The sequence below is a fragment of the Eublepharis macularius genome, chromosome 2 (assembly GCF_028583425.1).
Source record: "Eublepharis macularius isolate TG4126 chromosome 2, MPM_Emac_v1.0, whole genome shotgun sequence".
In the NCBI taxonomy this organism is placed as follows: domain Eukaryota; kingdom Metazoa; phylum Chordata; class Lepidosauria; order Squamata; family Eublepharidae; genus Eublepharis; species Eublepharis macularius.
The window spans coordinates 192,962,682-192,983,517 of NC_072791.1; the positions used below are offsets into that span (position 1 = coordinate 192,962,682).

The 20,836-nt window shown below is 42.7% G+C and overlaps 1 protein-coding gene across 1 annotated transcript in view; it reads right to left on the reverse strand.

Moving 5' to 3' along the window:
* The window catches only part of KCNH7 (potassium voltage-gated channel subfamily H member 7), a 413,623-nt gene that overhangs the window by 119,600 nt on the left and 273,187 nt on the right, over positions 1-20,836 (reverse strand). The window contains exons 4-6 of the mRNA XM_054971836.1: positions 15,843-16,271; positions 12,191-12,211; positions 7,728-7,942 (exon numbers count right to left, since the gene is read on the reverse strand). Of these exons, the coding sequence (XP_054827811.1) occupies positions 7,728-7,942; positions 12,191-12,211; positions 15,843-16,271 (665 nt within the window). The remainder of the gene's footprint in view (positions 1-7,727; positions 7,943-12,190; positions 12,212-15,842; positions 16,272-20,836) is intronic.

Sequence of the window (20,836 nt, forward strand, 5' to 3'; positions counted from 1 at the left end):
AAACTTATTTATTTATAACGGCTCAAATACAAAAAAATTATTTTTCCATTTCTTATCATTCTGTGATGAAAGGCCTGCATACTTTACTACGAGCTACATATTGTAGAAATTGTTCTCAGATGGATAAAATGTGACAGTGGACCAAACAGAGCAGGGTGTGTGGGTGGGAGGTGTAACACTGGTGTTACAAATAAATATAAGGTTGGATTCAATCCCTTTGGGCTAGTGAAAAGGGGAGGACAGGACTGCTTCTATTAGGAAGGCCATGTTGAGGATCATGGGAACTTCAGGGATAAAAGCCATGTGTAACAGGCTGCAGCAAGAGAGAACTTGGGTGGGACAGCAAAAAAACTGGCTGGATCCAATCCCTACAATAACCTCTATGGGAGCCATTTCTGGGTGAGTGGATTATAACTGTAAGTACATCTGGATCTCATGATAGGTATGAGCCGTTAATTTCAGGGGTCCCCCTAAACTGGGGTCCCCAACGTGCTGACAATTTTCTCGTGCCCATTGAGTGTTTCTAGAAAGTGGGCAGGGCCAAGGGGCTCTCAGCAGGGCTTCTGATTGGCCACTGGAGATGTCATTGGCTGTGCAGATTAAAATAACATTGTTTTGGCAGCAGCTGCCACACGGTGTTGGGTCTATTCTCTCTCTCTCTTTCCCAGTGTATTTTTAAAAAAATAGTCCTCTTGTCCCCTGTACCTGACCTCCCTTTATGTATATGGGTGTGGCTCCCATGGCAGCCATTTTGTCATTGAGCCCACCATTCTGTGTCAGAATTCCAAAGGTGACTGAAGGCTCAGAAAGTTTTGGGCACCTGTCCTAGACACCGGCAAAGGAATGTAGGAAAAAGAAGTACTGAAATGTCATGGGGAAACGAATCCTTCCTTGCTACTTTGTTGCTTAATTTTTCATTGCCAATTTTCCATCATAAATGGAATTATGAACCATAAATGGTTCTAATAGGAACTCTATGAATTTCACTGGGAACAGAATTTTATAAAAAGAAAAAGAGAACAGGGACATAAGATAACGCCATATTGTACTACAACTGAATTTCTAGCACTTTGCAGAGCATTTTAAATTTAATTTTAAACTTGGAGAGTTTTAGAGGTTGGCAGGTCAAATTAACCTAAACTGATTCTGCCAGAGCTTATATAAATATATAAATTATTTGGATATTAAAAGTAGATCTAATTTTTAAAAGGTTCATTCTAATATGGAATAACTAGTAAATCTGAATGATATATTTTGGCATTAAATTATCCCGCTGCCACTTGAAAGGGAAAAAATTGGGTTACGCTATCATAACTTATAAAAGTAGATTTTGTAAACTGTTAAAGTGATTTCCATAGAAAACTAGGTTAAATAACCAAAGGGGAATTGGATCAGATCTGGCTAAGACTAACTGCACAGTCCTAAGCAGAATTGCACCCTTTTAAGCCAAATGACTTCACGGAACTTGGAAAGATGTGCTTAACACTGCTTAGAAAAGCATGGTAAGGCAGCAACTGTAAGGTTTGATTGAAATGTCCCTGAAAAAATTCCTTATGTTTCAAGGTTGACCACAATATCTGATGCTGAATAAGAACGGCAGTGTGACTAATTTGGGATGATTTGATACAGACTTTCTTTGCCTTCTGCGTTCTTTCAGAGTAGCTATCAATGATAAAGTCAGTCTGCTGCACATCACAAGCTGGAATGCAACAGTGTCACATGCTTTCAAACGTATCTTGTATCTTGGTGAGATGTCTGCTTCTTATCAGCCTAATCACAGGCATAAAATCAACAGCAATGCATGTTGGAAGCGGAGATGTCTGTGTAAATGTGTAGTCTGGGATCACCAATGTTTTCGCCAGTTCAGATAACAGAATGTCTGCGGCTGCTTTTGTTGTGGAGCCATCACAGTACAATAAAATGCTGTCTGACAAAAAAACTGAACTTGAGCAAGTCTGAAAGTGTCTCTCTCTTCTTGCTTTTATGATGTCAGTTATTTTCTGAGCACTTGTGATGTTTTGTTATATCATTCTTGCTTGACGTTTTCTTAGCAACTCCCTGACAGCTGGATATGAAGGAATAGTGGGCAACTTGGCTTTCTTGACCAGTGAGGGTTTTTTTCTCTTATTGACCAGCTTTCCTATATCAAACCATTTAACTCCTGGCAAGAGGTACACCACAGATAACGTTCTAGGTTCGTTACCAGGTATTGTACACAAGTAATACACTTCTGGAGTCTCTTCTTCTATTTTAAGCCTTTATTATTACGAAATAATTATTTAGCATTCTTAGTATCAACTCAATCAACAAAAAAATCAATCTCCATTATAACTACATAGATTATTAAAGGAGAGTAAATACATGAGTCCAAAAAAGTATCTTACTCAAAGATACGAAGGTCACAGGCAAAAAAAACCCTTCTAAGAAGAAGCTCTAGATCAATTTAGTTTGTCACATTTATAGGGTTTCAGAGTCTTCCCTTAATAATAACTGTCCATCCTGCTCCAAAGACTCAAACTCTTGGCTAAATTATTATCTTATAACTTCATACACCAAACAAGGTTATCCATATTTGAAACATCTTGAAACATATAATAGTTCATTCTTGCTACTTCTTATAGTGATTACAAGTTTCTCATACATTTGAGTATCTTTTGGCCTTCCACTAATATAACTGCCTTTGAATAATGTTGCCAGTTTCAATGAAGTTAGACATTCCTGCCATTCTCTGATACTCCCTGCCCCTGGACCTTAGTACACTATATACTGATACGAGTTAAGATGGCTCTTCTAATCTACACATGGCAATACAACTGTGTAACTTATTGTTTTATGCCCCTGTCCAAAGTTGTTATAGTCTAAGCCTCTAGACTCTCTTTATGGTCTGTCTAGTTATGGGGACAGGCTAGCTCTGTTTCTATGTGCAAAGGTATCTTGGAATGATTTTCTTGGCCATAGCTAGCAACTGTTTCCCTATAGTTCTAGTTATATCCATGACACCTTATCTTTCTCCCCAGTGGAGATTCAAAGCAGCTTACATTGTTCTCCACTTCTCCATTTTGTCCACACAATAACCCCGTGAGGCAAGTTAGGATGAGAGCGTGTAAGATTCCATGCCAGAGTGGCGATTCAAATGTGGGTCTCCCAGTACCTAGGCCAACACTCTAACCACTACACTGTCATGAATGTACCACTGTGTGCATTCATGCCGCGTGTCCACCATTCATTACTGACTCCACCATATTGATGCCAAAGACTCCCATTTCCACAAAAGCAACAGAGATTCCACTTCCTCAGAGGTACTTATCTACACAATCCTGTAAAATCTTGAATTATGAAAGTTAGCTATCATAGGAATGAATTAAAACAATGTCAACAACAAAGTGAAAAAACTGTCATCACAGAAGAAGAAAAATAGAGACCGTTTAAGCTGTGGCAAAGTACCGAGGAAGTTATGCATAACAGTGTACGTCCAAGCTGGCTACATGACATGACAATGAATATATGATAGGGTCCCACATGCTTTATTTACATCTTGGATGAGAAATTAGTACATGACAGCCAGACCAGGAAAGTACGAGGCTGTTATCCTGAAATGAAGCTTATTTTCACTGGGCTTAGCACAAATTCTATACCATTCCATGCCTTTATTGTATGTTTGAGACACAGTAGACATCTTTCTGCCTTGAACTCTGGTGAGAAATTGCCACATGCAGTGGGCATGAAACAGAGTCTGATCCTTTGCATGGTAATTGCTGCCTTGGGTTCACTGGAGGAAGGTCTGGAAACTTCCGTTGATCCAAGATGCTGCAGCTGAGCTACTGTCAGGGGTTGGTTACTGGGATCGTATCACCTGTATGCTAAAAGACCTGCACAGGTTACCCATCAAATTGCTGATTCTTACCTGTAAAGCCCTAAATGGCTTGGGCCAGGGTACCTGAAGGACCATACTATCCAGCCCACCAGTTAATATTTGCCTGTTCTCTGTGCCCCTATGTGTGTGGCAACTAGAAACAGGGCATTTTCTATAGTGGCACCTGGCCTCTGGAATGCCCTTCTCCTTAGGCTTGTCTAGTGTCTGTTTCACTTTCTTTTAGGCATCAGGCTAAAACATCTTTTTACCCAGGCTTTTAATTAGGGATTTTATCTTATCAGCTCTCTAATGGCCCTCTTCTGTTTTAGGGATAGTTTTATGCTACTATGCCAACTGGCATTTTTAAAATACTGTGAGTTTAACTGTAAGCTTCCTTGATTGGGACTCTGAAAAGGCAGCACAGAAATTCTGTAAATAAATAAGGCAGGTAAAAAAAGTGTCAATAAATAACTTTACCGCCAGTCTATGAGGGCTACTTTAAACAATGGTGCATAATGATGGTGGTTTTCTGATCTAGAAGACATAGGTTGCCCTGTGAAAAGTATTTGAACATTGTCATAATCACTCAGTGTTTCAGAAAGTGATGAACAGTCTGTATGGACTTAGAAAGGTGTGACTCTGCTGGGATTGCCGGGTTTGTAAGGGAGGGCACCCATCTGCACTGATCTCAGAACAATATTTTAACTGACACTAATATTTATATTATTCAGTGATGTCACCATCAGTAACTCCCTGTATGCTCCTCAGAACTGCGATGACCTTCTACCACTGTCTCAGTCTCCAAATCTTTCTCTTAGGGTCTCCTCAGAACCCTCTCTTCTTGGCTATGGCAGTTCCTAAGCATAAAAAGGTTTTTCTTTGGGGATCCAACAGGACTATAATTACATGGGTACACCATGGAAAACAAAAGGCAGTATCTATCACAGAATTACAAACAGAGCACTTTTAGAAGTGCATGTTTTTCATTTCATATGGTATGCCACAGAATGATTTGTGAAGGCATTCAGAATGACATACTTATTTTTCATTCTTTTTTTATACCATGCCATATAATTTTAAAGAATCTACTGAAACAGCTTTGAGGGTGTTATCACTGGCTTCGTTACAGCTCAAAACTTATACTGTGACATAAAGTTTATGGATGGATGTGCCGTACATAGTTCATGCATGAGAAGGGTTCTGTAGAAGGATGGCTGGTGGCCATCTTTGGGAAATGGCATCTACAGACCCATGCTAACCTGTTCATGATGTCTATTCAAGTTTTTCTAATGCCAAACAATGTCTTTTGCCTCATACAGATGGAAATCGCCATCAGGCATGAAGTCCCTATGAAGGTCTATTAAAGGGACTGTATTATGTGTGACATCAGCATTCTATAACTGGAACACCCAATGTGTAATTTGGTCCTAACAAGGACCAGAGGGACAGCACTAAAAATTTTTTTAACCCCCACCCCCACCCCTGCTACCACTATATTCCAACAGGAAATACCTTGGTCCTCATTACCAGGGCTGATCTAAGTCCAGATAGGGAAAAAGACAAGCCTTTTTATCACGTCTGTCTCTTTTTTCTACTGGGGCTTAAAGCAACCTGGGCAGTATATTTTCAGTTAGGGAAAGGACATTTTAAGGATGCTGTCAGCCCAAACCCAGTTTTTGGTAAAAATGGCTGATCTAATATTCAGAGTTATAAGTGCTTTCAGGCTCTGGCCTAGCTAGATATGTGCTGGCTCAGCTGATTAATAACACCTGTAAAGCAGTCTCTGAGTTCCTCAGTGATTTGATCTTGGAAGGCTGTTCTCAGAGAAGCTCTATCTGCACTCCTAGATTTTCACATAGCTGAAACTCTAATTAACAGCTTGGCCCTGATTGGCTCTTGAGTTGCCGAGTGATGCACTGAGTCCTGGAAAAGATGGCTTCTCGGCTCACCCAGTTCCCTTCTCTCTTCTTCTCTCCTCAGCACATTCCCGTGACAGGCCACCCAGGCATGGGAGGGGGCACACATTCTTTAGCAAACACTCCTTAAGCTAAGAAACTTAATTTTTATTTAAGCTGTGAGCCAGTTAACTTTGGGCTGTTTTTTGAACAAGCGTATGTTTTTGAGAAAGCATTTAGCGGTGGCCTGTTTTCTTGACTAGCTTTTAGACACCACTACAACTGGAATGCTTGAGTAAACAGTGTATCTGCTCATTGGGGAACTTTCTGAATGAACTAGGGCACCAAAAAACCTAGATGGATCATCACACCAAGCAAATTTGGACTTGTGAGTCCCAAAAAGGTTGGGAACCACTGATTAGATGAGAACACCACTTCTGATCTGAGAGGATCTCTTCCTATTGCAATATGGAGTGATACCTTAGAGGCATCGTTGCAGAAGTCTTTGGAAGGCCTCATTTTATTTTGCATCGATATTGACTCAGAAGGACTACATGTTTTGTCCACTGTTTTTGACCAGGCTGTCTCGTCATTAGAGAGATCTGGACTGAAAAAAAGCAGCTTGACTAGAGAAATGCTCCATTCCCTCTTCTCTTCCTCCTAGGGTTGCCAGGCCCCCTCGATCTCCCAGCGGGAGATTGGGGCCTGGCTCTTACCTGGAGAGGGGGGGGTGCGCTCCTGCAAGCGTGATGACATCAGTGATGTCACGCAACCTGTTGGGGCACGGATCGGGCCCGTTGTGGGCCCCTGTGGAGCACAGGAGCGTTCCTGCGCTACATAGGGGCCCACAACGGGCCTGGTCCGCGCCCAAATGGGCCCAATCCGCGCCCATTCTGGCGTGGATCGGGCCCGTTCCGGTGCGGATTGGGCCTGTTTTAGGCCCCTGTGGAGCGCAGGAGCATTCCTGCGCTTCCCAGGGGCCCACAACGGGCCCAATCCATGCCCAAACGGGCCCAATCCGCACCAAAACAGACCCTATCCGTGCCAAAATAGGCGCAGATCAGGCCCATTGTGGGCCCCTGCAGAGCGCAGGAATGCTCCCGCGCTCTACAGGGGCCCTGATCCAGCCCAAAACAGGCCTGATCCTGGCAGTTGCTGTGTGCGGGGGCGCACCGCCCCGCAAGGGGGGCGCGCTTGGAAGGTGCGCCCCCCCGCCGGCCAGGTAGGGAGGGGTGGGGGTGGCAGGGCGGGGGGTGGGGATCCCCCGCCCCCACCGGGGTCTGGCAGCCCTACTTCCTCCTGAAGAATTAGACTACTGTACCATACAAGAATGAAAGTGTCCTCAGTTGCAAGACTCATTCTGAATATTTGTGCTATTTTCCTGGAAAGGAGGATTTTTATTAAAGGCATTTAGCTATCCCTGAGATTTACCCATTAGTGTCCACATTTCCCACTAGCTGCTTACAAACCACAATAATGACTAGTAAAATGTCAAAAATCACTCAGTTTTTGCCATCTACCATGACAAGCATTTCACAGGAACAAAATCTTTTTTTTTCTCTCCCTCCCCCTTTCATGAAAAGCAGGGACAAACCTACCAGTCCTATTGTGCACTGTGACTGTGGCTAGTGGCACAGAATTTTTTTTAAAAAAACTTTATTTTGCATTTTTATATAACTTTTAGGAACAAAATCTTGAGGAAAAAATGTAGTATTGTTCATACGTTTAACATTTAGAAGATGTTTGTATTTGCAAGCATATGTAAAAGTAAAACAAAACCTTATGGCTGGCGTATTAAAAGCAATCTTTACCTATAACACAGTACTTATTTATAAATAATAGTATGAAACTAATCTTGGATATAAATCTTAGAATGAAGCAAGTGGTACCATTACTGCTTCATTGGACATATTGATAACAGAAAATAATATGTATTTCATGGAGCCAATCTAAACAATATAGTAAAAGAAAGTTCCTACCTGGGTAACTTTTTCAGTTACATTGTGTGTTCTATCTTTCACTTTGGGTGCAATAATTGTTTTCTCTGAAGACGGAGGTGATGAACTTTTTTTTTCATTTTTGATATCAGAAAAGTTCAAGGTGAGCTGGGGAATCTTGTTGATGGTGGTGTATTTGTTGAGGTTTGAATCGGACGTAGATCCTAATAGACTTGACTTGATATGGTTGAAAGGACCTAAAAATTAGGGGGGAAAACCCCATGAGCATTGTTGCACGATGGCACGATGAAAACTGAACAAGGTGTCAATGAACCATAGAAAGTGACATATCATTCAAGATCAATGCCTGTCATTTTTAGTCTCACTGGCCAAAGAGGCTATACTTTCCAGTTTAGAACATACCAACATTGGTACGCTTCTTTTAAAGCAAGCAAGGTGCCTCTATTTTTTTATATGGTTGCCACAGCCATCTGTGAACTACTACAAACAAGCGTTATGTTAAAGCAGCTCCAATATTCTACCCTGAGAATCATGGACTTCTAAAGAAAGCAACACAGGCATCAGCTTCCTAATGTTCCTTCAGATGGCCTGTTCATCAGGTTGAATTAACTAACCCATAATGCCACCAAGCATGGCAAGAGATCAGTCACTATATATTCCACACTTTGATTAGGGCACTAATTTCAATGAAAGAGGATGTCCTGGGATCTTTCAAGGCCAACCAGAATTTAAAATGCTCAGGAAACAGATTCTGACCAACCATGATTCTTACTTATAGGGAAGGTGTGTGACAATAGCCTCCTGTTGCATAGTAGAAGAAACTCAGCACGGGATGTCATATGACAAGTGTGAGCTAGACCTGAATGACAGGGTCAAGGTCTATGCACTGAAGAAGTCTACTGATTTGAATCCAGTCCAGGATGTTGAGTTAACACTTTCAGACACATGTTACACTCTGAGAACCAGTAGAGTGTACTGCTTGATTTGGTCCAGGGAGACCAAAATTCAGCTTCCCTCCTCAGCAACAAAGCTGAAAGGGATCTTTAGCTAATCACCTTCTCTTGTCATAGTCTTTTCAACAACCTTGTTGTAAGGACAGAAGAAAGGTGACATACACACATGATCAATATTACCTTTGTCCAACACCAAGGAGAAAAGCTGATCAACACAACTTATATGAATCAGCACTTTTGCTCTCAGAACAGCAGCTGCATGAACACACAGAAAAATTACCCTTTCCAAACCCAAGTTCCGATCTCTTTTCAACTCTAAAGATGAAGGATGTCCTTGGCCAGTCACCATGACTTGGCAATCATGGCTGTCTTTGGGACCATTAGTGCTTGTGCTATGAATTGACAAAGGGGAGCAATTTCCAGCACTTTCAATCTATTGGCTTAGATCAAACCAATGGCAACACTCTTGGAAGTGGGTCTTTTCCATCTCCCCCATCAACCTCCTGTGATGATTGGAAAGATAATGCTTGGCGACTCATGGACCAAAAAGCATGCAGTCAAGACTTGGATGGTGAGAATTAAGTGTAACTGCCCCCACCTTCCCTTCTAAGAAGGATGTGGGCAAGCTGGAACATTTCCAAAGGAGGGCAATTTAGATGGAGAGGGATCTATGAGAAAAGCTTGAAGGAGCTGGGCATGCTTAGCCTGGAGAGGAGATGACTGAGAGGTGATATGATAGCCCTCTTCAAATATTTGCAGGGCTGTCACACAGAGGATGGAGTGGAGTTGTTTTCTGTTGCCCTAGAGGGTTGGACCAGAACCAAAGGGTTAAAATTAAACCAAAAGAGTGTTTGGCTAAACATTAGAAAGAACTTCCTGATAAAGTAGGTCCTCAGTGGAACAGGCTTCCTCAGGAAGTGGTGAGCTCTGTTTCTTTAGAGATTTTAAAGCAGAGGCTAGTTAGCCATCTCTCAGCAATGCTGATTCTGTGACTAGGTGTGAAATTAGGTAGATTGTGAGAGGGAGGGCAGGAAGGGATGAACCAGTGCTTAGCTCCCATGGTCCTTTCTTTCTATGCCCAGGGTAATGCCCATCATCACCTCAGGGTCAGGGAGGAATTTTCCTCCAGGCCAAATTGGGCAGGGATCTTGGAGGCTTTTAGCCTTCCTCTGGGCATTGATCAGGGGTCAGTGAGGGAGTGGGTGGTGAGTGGGTGGAACTGTGGATGCCCTGCATTGCATAGGGGGTTAGATTCCAGATTAATATTGGGTGTCACTTCCAGCTCTACTATTCTATGTTTCTACTTCAAGAGGAAGTGCAAAGCAGCAAGCTTTCCACTTGTACTAAAGGGAAAAGAGGCGATTTTACCCAGTTTCCCCTTCTGTGCCATATAAAATTGTTTATATTTATTTTGTTTAGACCCCACATTTTTCCCAATGGGGACTCAAAGGGACTTAAAACAGCATTCTCTCCATTCTCCATTTCATTCTCACCATGATCACCCTGTGATGAAGGCCAGACTGAGAAAGTGTAACTGGCCCAAGGTCACCCTGTGAACTTACATGGCAGAATGGGGATTCCAGCCTGGGCCTCCCAGATACTAATCCAACATTCTAACCACTACCCATGCTGGCCCTCAGTATTTTTGTCTACAAGGATCCCCCTGACACACAACACCAGCTTTTCTGGAGTCATGGGGCCACTGTGGGGGAGGAGAAGGCAGGAGAGACCCATGACTGTAAGCTTATTGCAGTTCATAGGATCCAAACCACTGGATTAGATCCAAAAGGTGTCATTCCATCAGTGTCATGCCAGTTATACTGGAACAGCACTGTCATTGGCAGAGGAGGGGAGTCTGGTTCCTGCCTGTTACCAACAGCAAGAAGCTCTGCTGGTTGCAGTGGGAGTGGGGAGGCAGGGAACTCCTGCTTGCCAAATTCATTCCACTGGGGGTAGTCGGCTTTTAATTTATTTGCATACAATAAAAATCTGTCCTATCGAAGTAAGCAACAATATTCTCAACACAAAATAAATGCACAGCATCAAGCACTTTTAAGCAGCACCAAGGCCACCTGTGAATAGTTGGCTGCTTACAAAAAAATCACCAGACTATATCCAAATCACTGCTAATGTACACAAAAAGCGAATGTTCGAACTTAACAGACCACTGTGGTGATGCACTGCTGACACGACTTTTGCACATGCACTCCATGCAATTTAGCTAGGAGACATTTTACCAAAGACACAAACTTTTTGCAACATGCATGAAATCATGTAGAAGACCAAAAGTGAACAAACCCTTCCTCGCTACTTCCTCCCTTCCAATTGGAATAGAAATATGATCATACGAATTCAATTTAGGTAGGATAGGATTTGGGTAGGAAGGATTTTTCTTGCCATGTCAGTGAATCATAATGAGCTGGAACCAAATTGCACATGTGTGTAGAGAAAAGGTGGCTTTTAATAGGTGCCTTGTCTGGCCAAAAAGGACAGATTTCAGTGTGCAACTCTTTTTTGGTGTGAAACTGCAAAATGAAATTCATGCATGTACATTTGAAGACTACAATAAGCTTAAACCATACCCCCTGCCATCCAGGAGCGTGAAACTAGTTTTAAGGAGACAAAAGAGGGATTAAGTGAAGAGTGCCACAAGGGTCCAGATTACGACTGAATTGTTCTTGATGTGTAAAATGTAATGCTGAGATAGACTTAAAATGTCTCACTGCTGTGACTGTTCATTAAGAGCCCAATTTGTAACAATTTTTCTTCTCTTGGAAGCTTCTGTAGTAATTTGGCTTACAGAGAAACTGTCGCATCCACTGTTAACCTGGGTCTAATCCACGCAGGCACAACCCAACCAAAGCCAAGCAAAGTAAATCCTCATTGATTTCAAAGGAAGATAGTTGAGCATCTCCTTCTCTTTACCATTGAAATCAATGGAACTTCCAAGGATTGAATCCAAAGGTTGTTCTCGTTCAAGTGCAGCATTTGGGCGGGAATCTTTAGGCAACAATGGGGTGCAGTAGGCTGGATAATTCTGTTCCACTGGCAGATGTGCCAGCGGAATAAAACTTTCTAGTCTACTGCACCCCACTACAGCCCAGTAAGTCCTCCAAAATGTTTCTCTTAGGGACCAGGAGATCCTTAGGAACAGAATGAAGAGCCATTTGGGGAGGGGTCTGCAATAAGAGCACAGAATAAGCAAAAATTGGCCCCCTCCCTTTCACTGGTGGAAGATAACTTTTGGATGCAACCATGAACTGAACCATGCGAACGGTCTTCAAAACTAAGAGCACATTTCCGGTTCAGCCATTCCTTCACCATTTCCTCTTGCCAGCATTTTATCATTATGTGGTGAGAGCAAAAAAGATTGCTAACAAAATAAAAAAAAATCTCTGCAATGTGCCCAGCCCCATAGAGATTAGCATGAGGATGTTGCGTTTGAAAAATTTCGTACAGCAGGCAAGTTCACATGCCAAAGAGTGTGGCTCGGAAAAGTACTGGAAAATACCTTTGATATATTTACATTACCTTGGACATTGCGACCATTGTCTGATAGTCAGCAGAATAAAGAAAAGCAGAAGAAAACAAAACAAAATAAAACTCTATATCCAAAGAGGTTATTTGAAAAAAAAAACCCTATATATTTATTTAGATTTTTACTCCACTAAATGTTGAAAGGTTCTATTTTTATCTTGTTGAACCCGCTTATTTTCACAGCCAACTGACTACTTATACAATCCAGTTAAGTTTAAGAACATTTACCAGACTGGTACCCTTCCAAGAAATTGTGCTTACTTTTTGCCTGCTTACTTCTTGTTGTAAATCTAAGATCATTTATATGGAAATGTCTAATTGAACACAGAGGGATTTACTTCCAAGTAATCATACTTAGGATTAGACCAAAGTTGCATTTATTTCAATGAGAAAATCAATTAATTAGATCCAGATACTTGCTTTTAACATGAATTATGGATATCCTCCACATTCCCATTCCCCCACCAGCAGTCCCTCCCAACCCTGGGAAAGTTGATTTCCCCTAATCCCTGATTTCCCCGATGTCCCCAGCAGTAATAGCTGCATGGGTCAATGGGATGCAATGGGGAGGGGATATTGCCCCTTTTCTCATCAGCAAAGCTCCGCCCACCAACATAGGAACCAACTTTTCCAGAATCAGAAGGGACGGGAAAGCAGAGAAGACTCACAACCATCAATGGCTTCTGCTGACAGATTACTGGATCCAACCCAGTAGGACTGAAAAGTACTTTAACTTCAGCTGGACCATGTCCTGCGATCATTTTGATAAAATAATATTATTTAGTCAAGTCTTCCAAGCTATCATCTAGCTATTTCAGTGCAAAGTATGATTCTCCAGCATTGTTTCTAAAACAAAAATAATTTCAAATTACAACTTAAAAACAAAATTAAATCATGAACTTCCTGTCTTAAGCCTGCAAAAATTATTCGGGCGATAATTTTAATTGGAAGGTTGTCCAGTTCTTAATGGTGAAAGATGGTAATGATTACTTCCCTAAGATTATTTTATAGGCTACCAAGGAAAGCCTAAAAATGGTAGATTCTGATTTGTTTCTGATGACAGAAGAATATTTCTGGCAACAGAAAGAGTGGATGATTTTCACTCATATTTCCCCCACTGCAGACCTTCCACTTTCTCCCTCTGCTCTTCATGAAAGGCACAGAATTTCTGAGGGATTAATGGTCTGCAGCGGGAGGAAAAAACAGAAAAATCCCCCTTCACTCTATTCACAGATCCTATAGGATACAAGCCATTGTCCAGATCTATCAGTACCGGGACTGGGATCAGGTTGGCCTGTTTTCCTGGTGGAAGGATTCTTACAGCCAACTGCATGACTAATATGTCAGAACTGGCAACCACCACACTATTAAGGTCCAAGGCCACTTATGCTTGTCCGGGGTCAGCAGCCCAGCCCCCGGACTTGCTGGCAGACAGCAGCAGGGGGCAGCCGGAGACAGCAGTTCAGCTGCTCTGTCTGGCAAACAGAGCCAGACCCTGCCTACTCCAGGGGGAAGGGGCAAAAGGCCAAAGCCTCAGAAGGCTGGAGGGAGCAGGGAGAAGCTAGTCCAACCCACCATGGGGGAGAAAGGGGGCTAAGCAGGCTAGAGGAAAAGGGCCAAGGCAAGGGGAACAGGGACACAGCAACAGCCCAGACAGAGCCCTTACCTTCCAAGGAGGAGAAGCAGCCACCACAGCCCAGAGCCACACCCCAGCTAGAGGACAGCAGCCTGGCTCAGGAGTTGCTAGGAGCCAAGCCCCTCCAGGTGTGGCTGCCACAGGCATTCTGGGGGAGGAGATGGGCAGCTCCGCCCAACATCAATGCGCAGGCAACCCAGAAGCTGGCCAGGGCAATTCCTCGCAAGCAAGGCCAGGCAAGCTCAGGAGCGCAGAAGCCGGCTGGGGCAACTCCTCGTGAGCAAGGCCAGGTAAGATCAGCAGTTCAAAGGCCTACTGGGGCAGCTCCTCGTGAGCAAGGCCAAGGAGACCTTAGCTGGGGATGGCTCGCATTCAACCCCACCCTGCCAGCAAGGCAAGGAAGCCAAGAAGGGATTAGTGGTAGGAGGGAAACACCTGAGGGAAGGCACAGCTGGGCCAAGTCAGGAGAGGGAACAAGCCTGGAAGGCGGGCGGGGCGGGGAAAGGAAACCCTATATAAGGTGGCTAGGAAGAGCTCTGAGGTGGTGGGTGTGAGTGAGGAGTGATGATGTGGAGTGAGAGCAGTAGGATGCAAGGGTGGTGGCTTGGAGGAGAGTTCTGGAAGGAGGAGATGAAGGAGGGCGCAGAGGGTAAGCAGGCCAGGTTGAGCAGGCCAGCGAGTGGACTGAGAGGGAGTCTGGGTGAGGTATACCGCCCCTCCTTCCACAGAGCAGGGTCCTGCAGAGTCCCTGGCCCCCCTGTGACGTCAGGAGCAGACTGCCCAGCGCCCCGCCCAGTGGCAGCCGCAGCAAGCCCTGACAATGCTCCCCAGAACTTCTTGCAGAGTTTCTTCTGCAGACCCACCAAATTGCTCTTTACAATCATGTTTTCTAAGTTCAGAAAGCATTTGAGGGATCTGGTGTAAGAATAGTTTAAAAGCATAACTGTTGAAACATTCGGTGACTACTACATCAGCAGCAGTTTCCTTTTAAACTGTTTACTGATATTTATATCTCACATTTTCCCTATGGAACGGAAGTCTACCTACAGAGTGTTCCTAGAAACTCTCCTATCCAAGTTCTGTCCAGTCTTGGATCTGCATAGCTTCAAGAAATGTAGCTACATCAGATGTCTTTTGACCATTTTCTGGCATCAACCAGGGCTTGCCGCCACAACCAATCCTTCTACCAATCAGTTTTTGAATTTAAGACTTTAAAAAGCAATCAGTAGGTCTCGTGGAAGCAGCTTTTTTAATATGACATCTTACTAGCAAAAAAACCCTCCAGGTATACCACAATATGTCCAATACAGGTGGAAATGAATACCGATTTACCCAGCTCGCTGCAAGCTATCAGAATAAACTGTGATAAAAGAAAGGGGAGTGGACAGATAGGGAAGGCGGTGCCACATCTTACAAGTTAGCCTTTCAAGTACCCACTTATTTATCCTTAAGTCTTTCTAGCCCCAGTCTTGGATCCAGTGGAAAATTTCTGCTAAGAAAAGGGGGGGGGGGGTGATTGTTGCTGTTTTCTCCTTCTTGCTGACGTGCTGTTTCTGGGTTCCTTGTCCTCCCTTCCAAACAGCATTTTGGGCTGTAGTTGGAGGGGAGAAGTAAGCAAACCCTGCTCTGCTGATGGAAATCCCTTCTGTTGGCAGAAATTACTTGCCCCTAACCCTAACCCCTCTGCTCCATAGGTCACAGCAGGCCTCCACAACCCCTACCGTCTGGTAGAGGCATTACCTAACTGATTTAATTTCTTATATATTTCCACTAATCTCTGGAATAATAATATTGCAAAACTGATGTTTTCTGTTTCCTTTGGTGTTATGGTCTTGTGAGTTATTTAGCATGTCAAATTAACTTTAGGAAACATTCTAGCTTGAGCCAGCTAAGCAGATGAATTTCAAGTATTCTGATCTTGTGGATCTGGACTGGACCATCACGTAAATCACAATTAACAGTAACTGAGCTTTGTCCTCATAATGCACAAATACTGATTTTCAATGGTACCTTCACTAGCATGCCGGTCCCGAAACACATTCTTGGGCTGGATATTAAATCCTTCTATATTGTGTACTGAAGATGCTCTCCTTATACTGCAGATGCTTTCCTTTGATGGAGCGTGGGTAAGCGCAGTGCTTGAATGAAGCATGTCCGGGTACAGTCGGTCCCATTGCCGTTTTGGTGATGAATGATCAAGAGGTCCCGATATATTCACCAGAGGAGAACACGTGCTTGGCTGGATCAGAGCCTTGGTATCGTCTGCTTCTGAGGGGCTGCAGCTTTCCTTTGTAGGAGACTTAAAGTGCTTCATAGCCATGGAGTCATTGCTGCGCTTGGAAGAATCCACTATCACAGCATCGGGATCTTCCTGCGGCAAGGACTGCTTTCGGTATGATAAAAGACTCAGCCCAGGAATCTTGAACCCAAAAAGTTTGCCTAAGTTTTTAAAAAAGAAAGAAAAGATTAAGAAGAATATCCTTTTCTAGATTTGGAGGGGGGGCAGATTTTGTTTTCTCGTATGTTTCTCACTGTGAATAAAATTAACCATAAATAGTTTATTTAATATATGGCTAATGGCCTTGCAGTTAAGTAAAGCAATGCACCCCTGAAGAAAATTACATGATTGCTAGCTATCTGTTTTCTTAAATTAATAATGTGTGTGCGTTAACTAATTTTTTTTACTTAATTAGGAAAAACTTAATTGGAAGCACATGTGTAGCTCTTAGAAAAGGAAAGCAATAATGAATTAGATTTTCTAAACAATTAAAAACCTGGTCTGCTGCACATAACAACAACAACAACAACAACGGCATTTGATTTATATACTGCTCTTCAGGACAACTTAGCTCCATCTCAGAGTAGTTTACAAAGTATGTTGTTATTATCTCCACAACAACAATCATTCTGTGAGGTAGGTGAGGCTGAGAGAGCTCTGAAAGAGCTGTGACTGACTCAAGGTCACCCAGCTGGCTTCAAGCGGAGGAGTGGGGAATCAAACCTGGGGAATCAAACCCGGTTCTCCAGATTAGAGTTCTGACGCTCTTAACCACTACACCAAAGACATGGGGTGTCTTTGCAATGTATATCATGCCTCTCACAAGCCAGGGCAGTTTTAAATGCACTGTGAGGAGGATAAGCATGCAGAACATCCCCTGATAATGAAGAGAACTGAACAAGCCGTGTCCACTTTGAATTGAGATTCACTTCTATGTAGATGTCTTTAGAGTCAGTGTGCCACATTTGTAACTGTATGTTTAAATCCCAGTTTTGTGTGGGGTTACATTATACTTCGCCCTGACCTGGATAGCCCAGGCAAGCCCGATCTTGTCAGATCTTGGAAGCTAAGCAGGGTCAGCCTTGGTTAGTAATTGGATGGGAGATCTCCAAAGAAGACCAGGGTTGCTATGCAGAGGCAGGCATTGGCAAATCACCTCTGTTAGTTTCTTGCCTTGAAAACCCCAGCAGGGGTTGCCATAAGTCAGCTATGATTCAGCTGCCCTTTCCACCACCAGATTATAGCTCATGTTCTTGGGAATGAGCTCAAAGGCCAATGTTCAGGGTGAGGAATGGAACAGAGCACCACCATCTGTATGCACAGCACTCCAGGCTCACCTGGAGCTGAACATTAATACTAGCCTGCAAGTACACAAATGCCTTTAAAAAACATAAGACAACCTGGCATTGCAAGAATGCTGCACACATATTTTGTGTTCGGATTCTTCAGTGCTTTATCTTGGAGAATATGCTGTGAGAACAGAAGAAAGCTCAGAATGTATTGTTCTGCACTGAATATGCAGAAAGCATCTCATCTAGAGATGGGTACGAACTGGAAAAAAATGAACCATATGGTTCGTGGTTCATCGCATTTCATGAACCACAAACTTTCACAAATCTGCCCCGGTTTGTGAACCGGTTCATTTGGTTCATGAGAACGTCACATCCAGGTCAGCAAATCGTCACTTCCAGGTCAGCAGAAGGTCTGCCGGAAGTCCATCCCCTGTTGCCAATAAACTGACTGATCGGCACCAGGCTGTCTGCAGTGATGAACCAAAAAAACCAAACCAACCAGCCTATGTTCGTGGTGATTCATCAGAAATGGGTTCTGACAAACCGCCGGTTCGTGAACCACGAGCCGGCCTGGTTCATCACGAACTTTGGTTTGTATTTCAGTTCGTGCCCATCTTTAATCTCAACACATCAGAGTTTCAGATAAGAGAGCATTTTCCCACACTAACCTCAACCTTAGCATTTCTTTTTTTCTGGGAACTGTATTGACTAATATTAACCTTTGGTGATACATGCCTGACTCAAGTCATCCTTGTCTTCTGGGGATACAGGCAGAGAACCAGTGTGAGCTGAGCATAGCAAACTGTGTTGTTTGCAGGGACTGTGAACAGCTCATTCTCGGATACTTGTAAGGCAAAAGGAAGAAAGGACTATTCCCATGGTAGCACCCTGCTTGTGAAAGTCCCTCCCAGTGGAAGTTCCCCTGGTGCTTATTAGTTTTAAGAGCCAGGCTAGAACATTCCTTTTCGTGCAAACTTTTAACTGAGAGAGAGGATGTTTTTTTTTCATTGTGTAATGTTTTGTGATTGGCTGTTTCCACACACATTGAATAATGCACTTTCAATGCACTTTAGTTATCCTTTAGAAGTGGATTTTTTGTTCCACACATGGAAAATCAGTTACAAATGTGCACTAAAGCGTATTGAAAGTGGATTATTTAACGTGTGTGGAAACGGCCATTGTGAGCTGCCCCATGAACCCATTAGGGTTGAAAGTGTGGGATATAGCTTTTAATAAATAAGAAATAGATGGTCATATGATCAAGAGAAGGGACAATTAAATCCTTGGCCAGAAGAAAGGTGAGCTGAGATGTAGGCTTGCATCATCCTGCTGATCCACTCTAGAGCTCTGCTAGAAGTGCATTCCAAGCAGCTGGATGCAGTAGGACCCATAGACAGCTCTCAGTTGGTTGCTCTCCGCCTGGGATCAAGTGTGTGGGCCTGCAGCTTGAGTGGGATATCTGTGGAATTTGCAGATATAACCTTGTGTGAAAAGAAGCACCTTGGGACGCACCTCATGGGAGGTAGATGATATTTATGTATTTTCCATTAATGTGAGAAATACCGTCGCTGTCACCCATTTACTTTTTCTGTTAAACAGCAATTCTCTTTCTCTTTGTAGAAGGCATAACATTTCGAAACAACTTCATTATACTCTTTTTTGATGAATCATGATATCAAGAGATAAATCTTGGTGTTGAAGATAAATTAAAATGAGAAACAGCTAGCAATAAATCCAAATTTAAAAAGTAGATTTCCTCCTTATTAAATATGACCTTTTCAGTCATACCTCTAGACTTCTTTCTTCACTGTTCCAGACAGTGTGGCCTTTGCTTCAAAGCCATATGTCCAGAGAGTTATTAAAAAAGTGACTCTATATTAGATAGGAGACCTGACTTTGCACATGCAGTTGTTACAGTCCAGTTTCCTCCTTCATGCACATGAACAAATAAAGCTGCATTCAGCTAAGCCAGACTCAGTATTGTCTACTCTGACAGACAGCAGCCATCCAGGGTCTCATGTCTACTCCCTGATTGTTTTTACTGGAGATACTGGGGACTGGATCTAGAACCTTCTGCCTGCAAAGCAGATGCTTTAACACTGAGGCACATCAGAGTCTTCAGGGAGGCAAAGATGAAATTAACAAACCCTCTGAGGAGAGATCTCTGCCAGCTCTGTCTTTTTTTTTGAGAGAGAAATGATTTTATTAGCAAGATTAAAAGCCCAGTAAAAAGGGCAAAGAAATAAAAGAAAAAAGTAAAGTAAAGAAAAAAAGAATACTACCCTATGGCTCTGTCTTTTTAAACTATGCTTCTGGGCTAGAATTGCATCTCCCTACACTTGAGAATCCCCATGTAAGATGTCTCATGAAAAGAGACTCTAAAATACTGAGAAATGACTTAGGGTTTTCCTTTCTGGCCACCTATCGCACTTCTGGCAAGATACACAAACCAGGGACTGTCCAGAAGGTCTTAACTGGAGAACGTCATCCTTTAATATTTGATATGGCTGGGTAGACTTATCTCCAGTGTTGCCACAGTGACTGATTAGGGATGACAGTGTATACACGTTTACACAGGCTCCATAAGGAGATACAGACAATGGTTACAAGTGTCAGTTTGCAACCTGCACCAACAGATTCAACAACCTGCATCTTGAGTGAATTGAGAAAGTGTTTGTCTTGCATCATATGTATGCTTGACTAACAATGAAATCCTACGCAGAGTTACTCCAGTTTAAGCCCATTAATTTCAATGGGCTTAGACTGGCTTAGGATTTCGTTGAAAATCTGCTACAGAAAAAAAGAGAGTAAAGTGCATTCAATTTTTTTTTGTAGTCCATATGAAATTGAGTTCTAAACCAAATGCATAAATCCATTGTGTGAGCTAGTGACACCAAAGCTTAAACAATTACTAAAGTTCTTTGTTCATCAATTGTGCTGCGCATTCATAAAGCAGGATCATTCATAGGATTCCCTAGCATTCCTGCAAATAGAAAAGGGAGGTAACCTCCCTCCCTTCACCGCTGTTCTATTTTAGTAAATTCATGGTGGTGCATATGGTCTTTTCTGCTTCAGTAGGTTAATACGACCATGTTAGGCTACATTGCTGATTTAGCTGTCGAACTGTAGTTCATCTGGAAAAAATACACAGATAGAATGTTGGCCACTGCAAATACTTCCAGGCAGGAAACAGAATTTCCAGATGACTATCTTTGTCATTCTTTTTTAAAATGTGTGTGTGTGTGGGGGGGGGGGAATTCTCTCAATGTTATACATTCCAATTATCTGCTGTACATAAAATAACTGATTGATCCATTAAGATGCGCCAATGTTTAGATTTTAGTTTAAAATGGACGAGTTTTCTTATTCCTTTTTCTTTTTTTAAAAAACCATTCCTTTTATTTCTGGAAGTGCAGTGAGCCTTTTCCCAATCG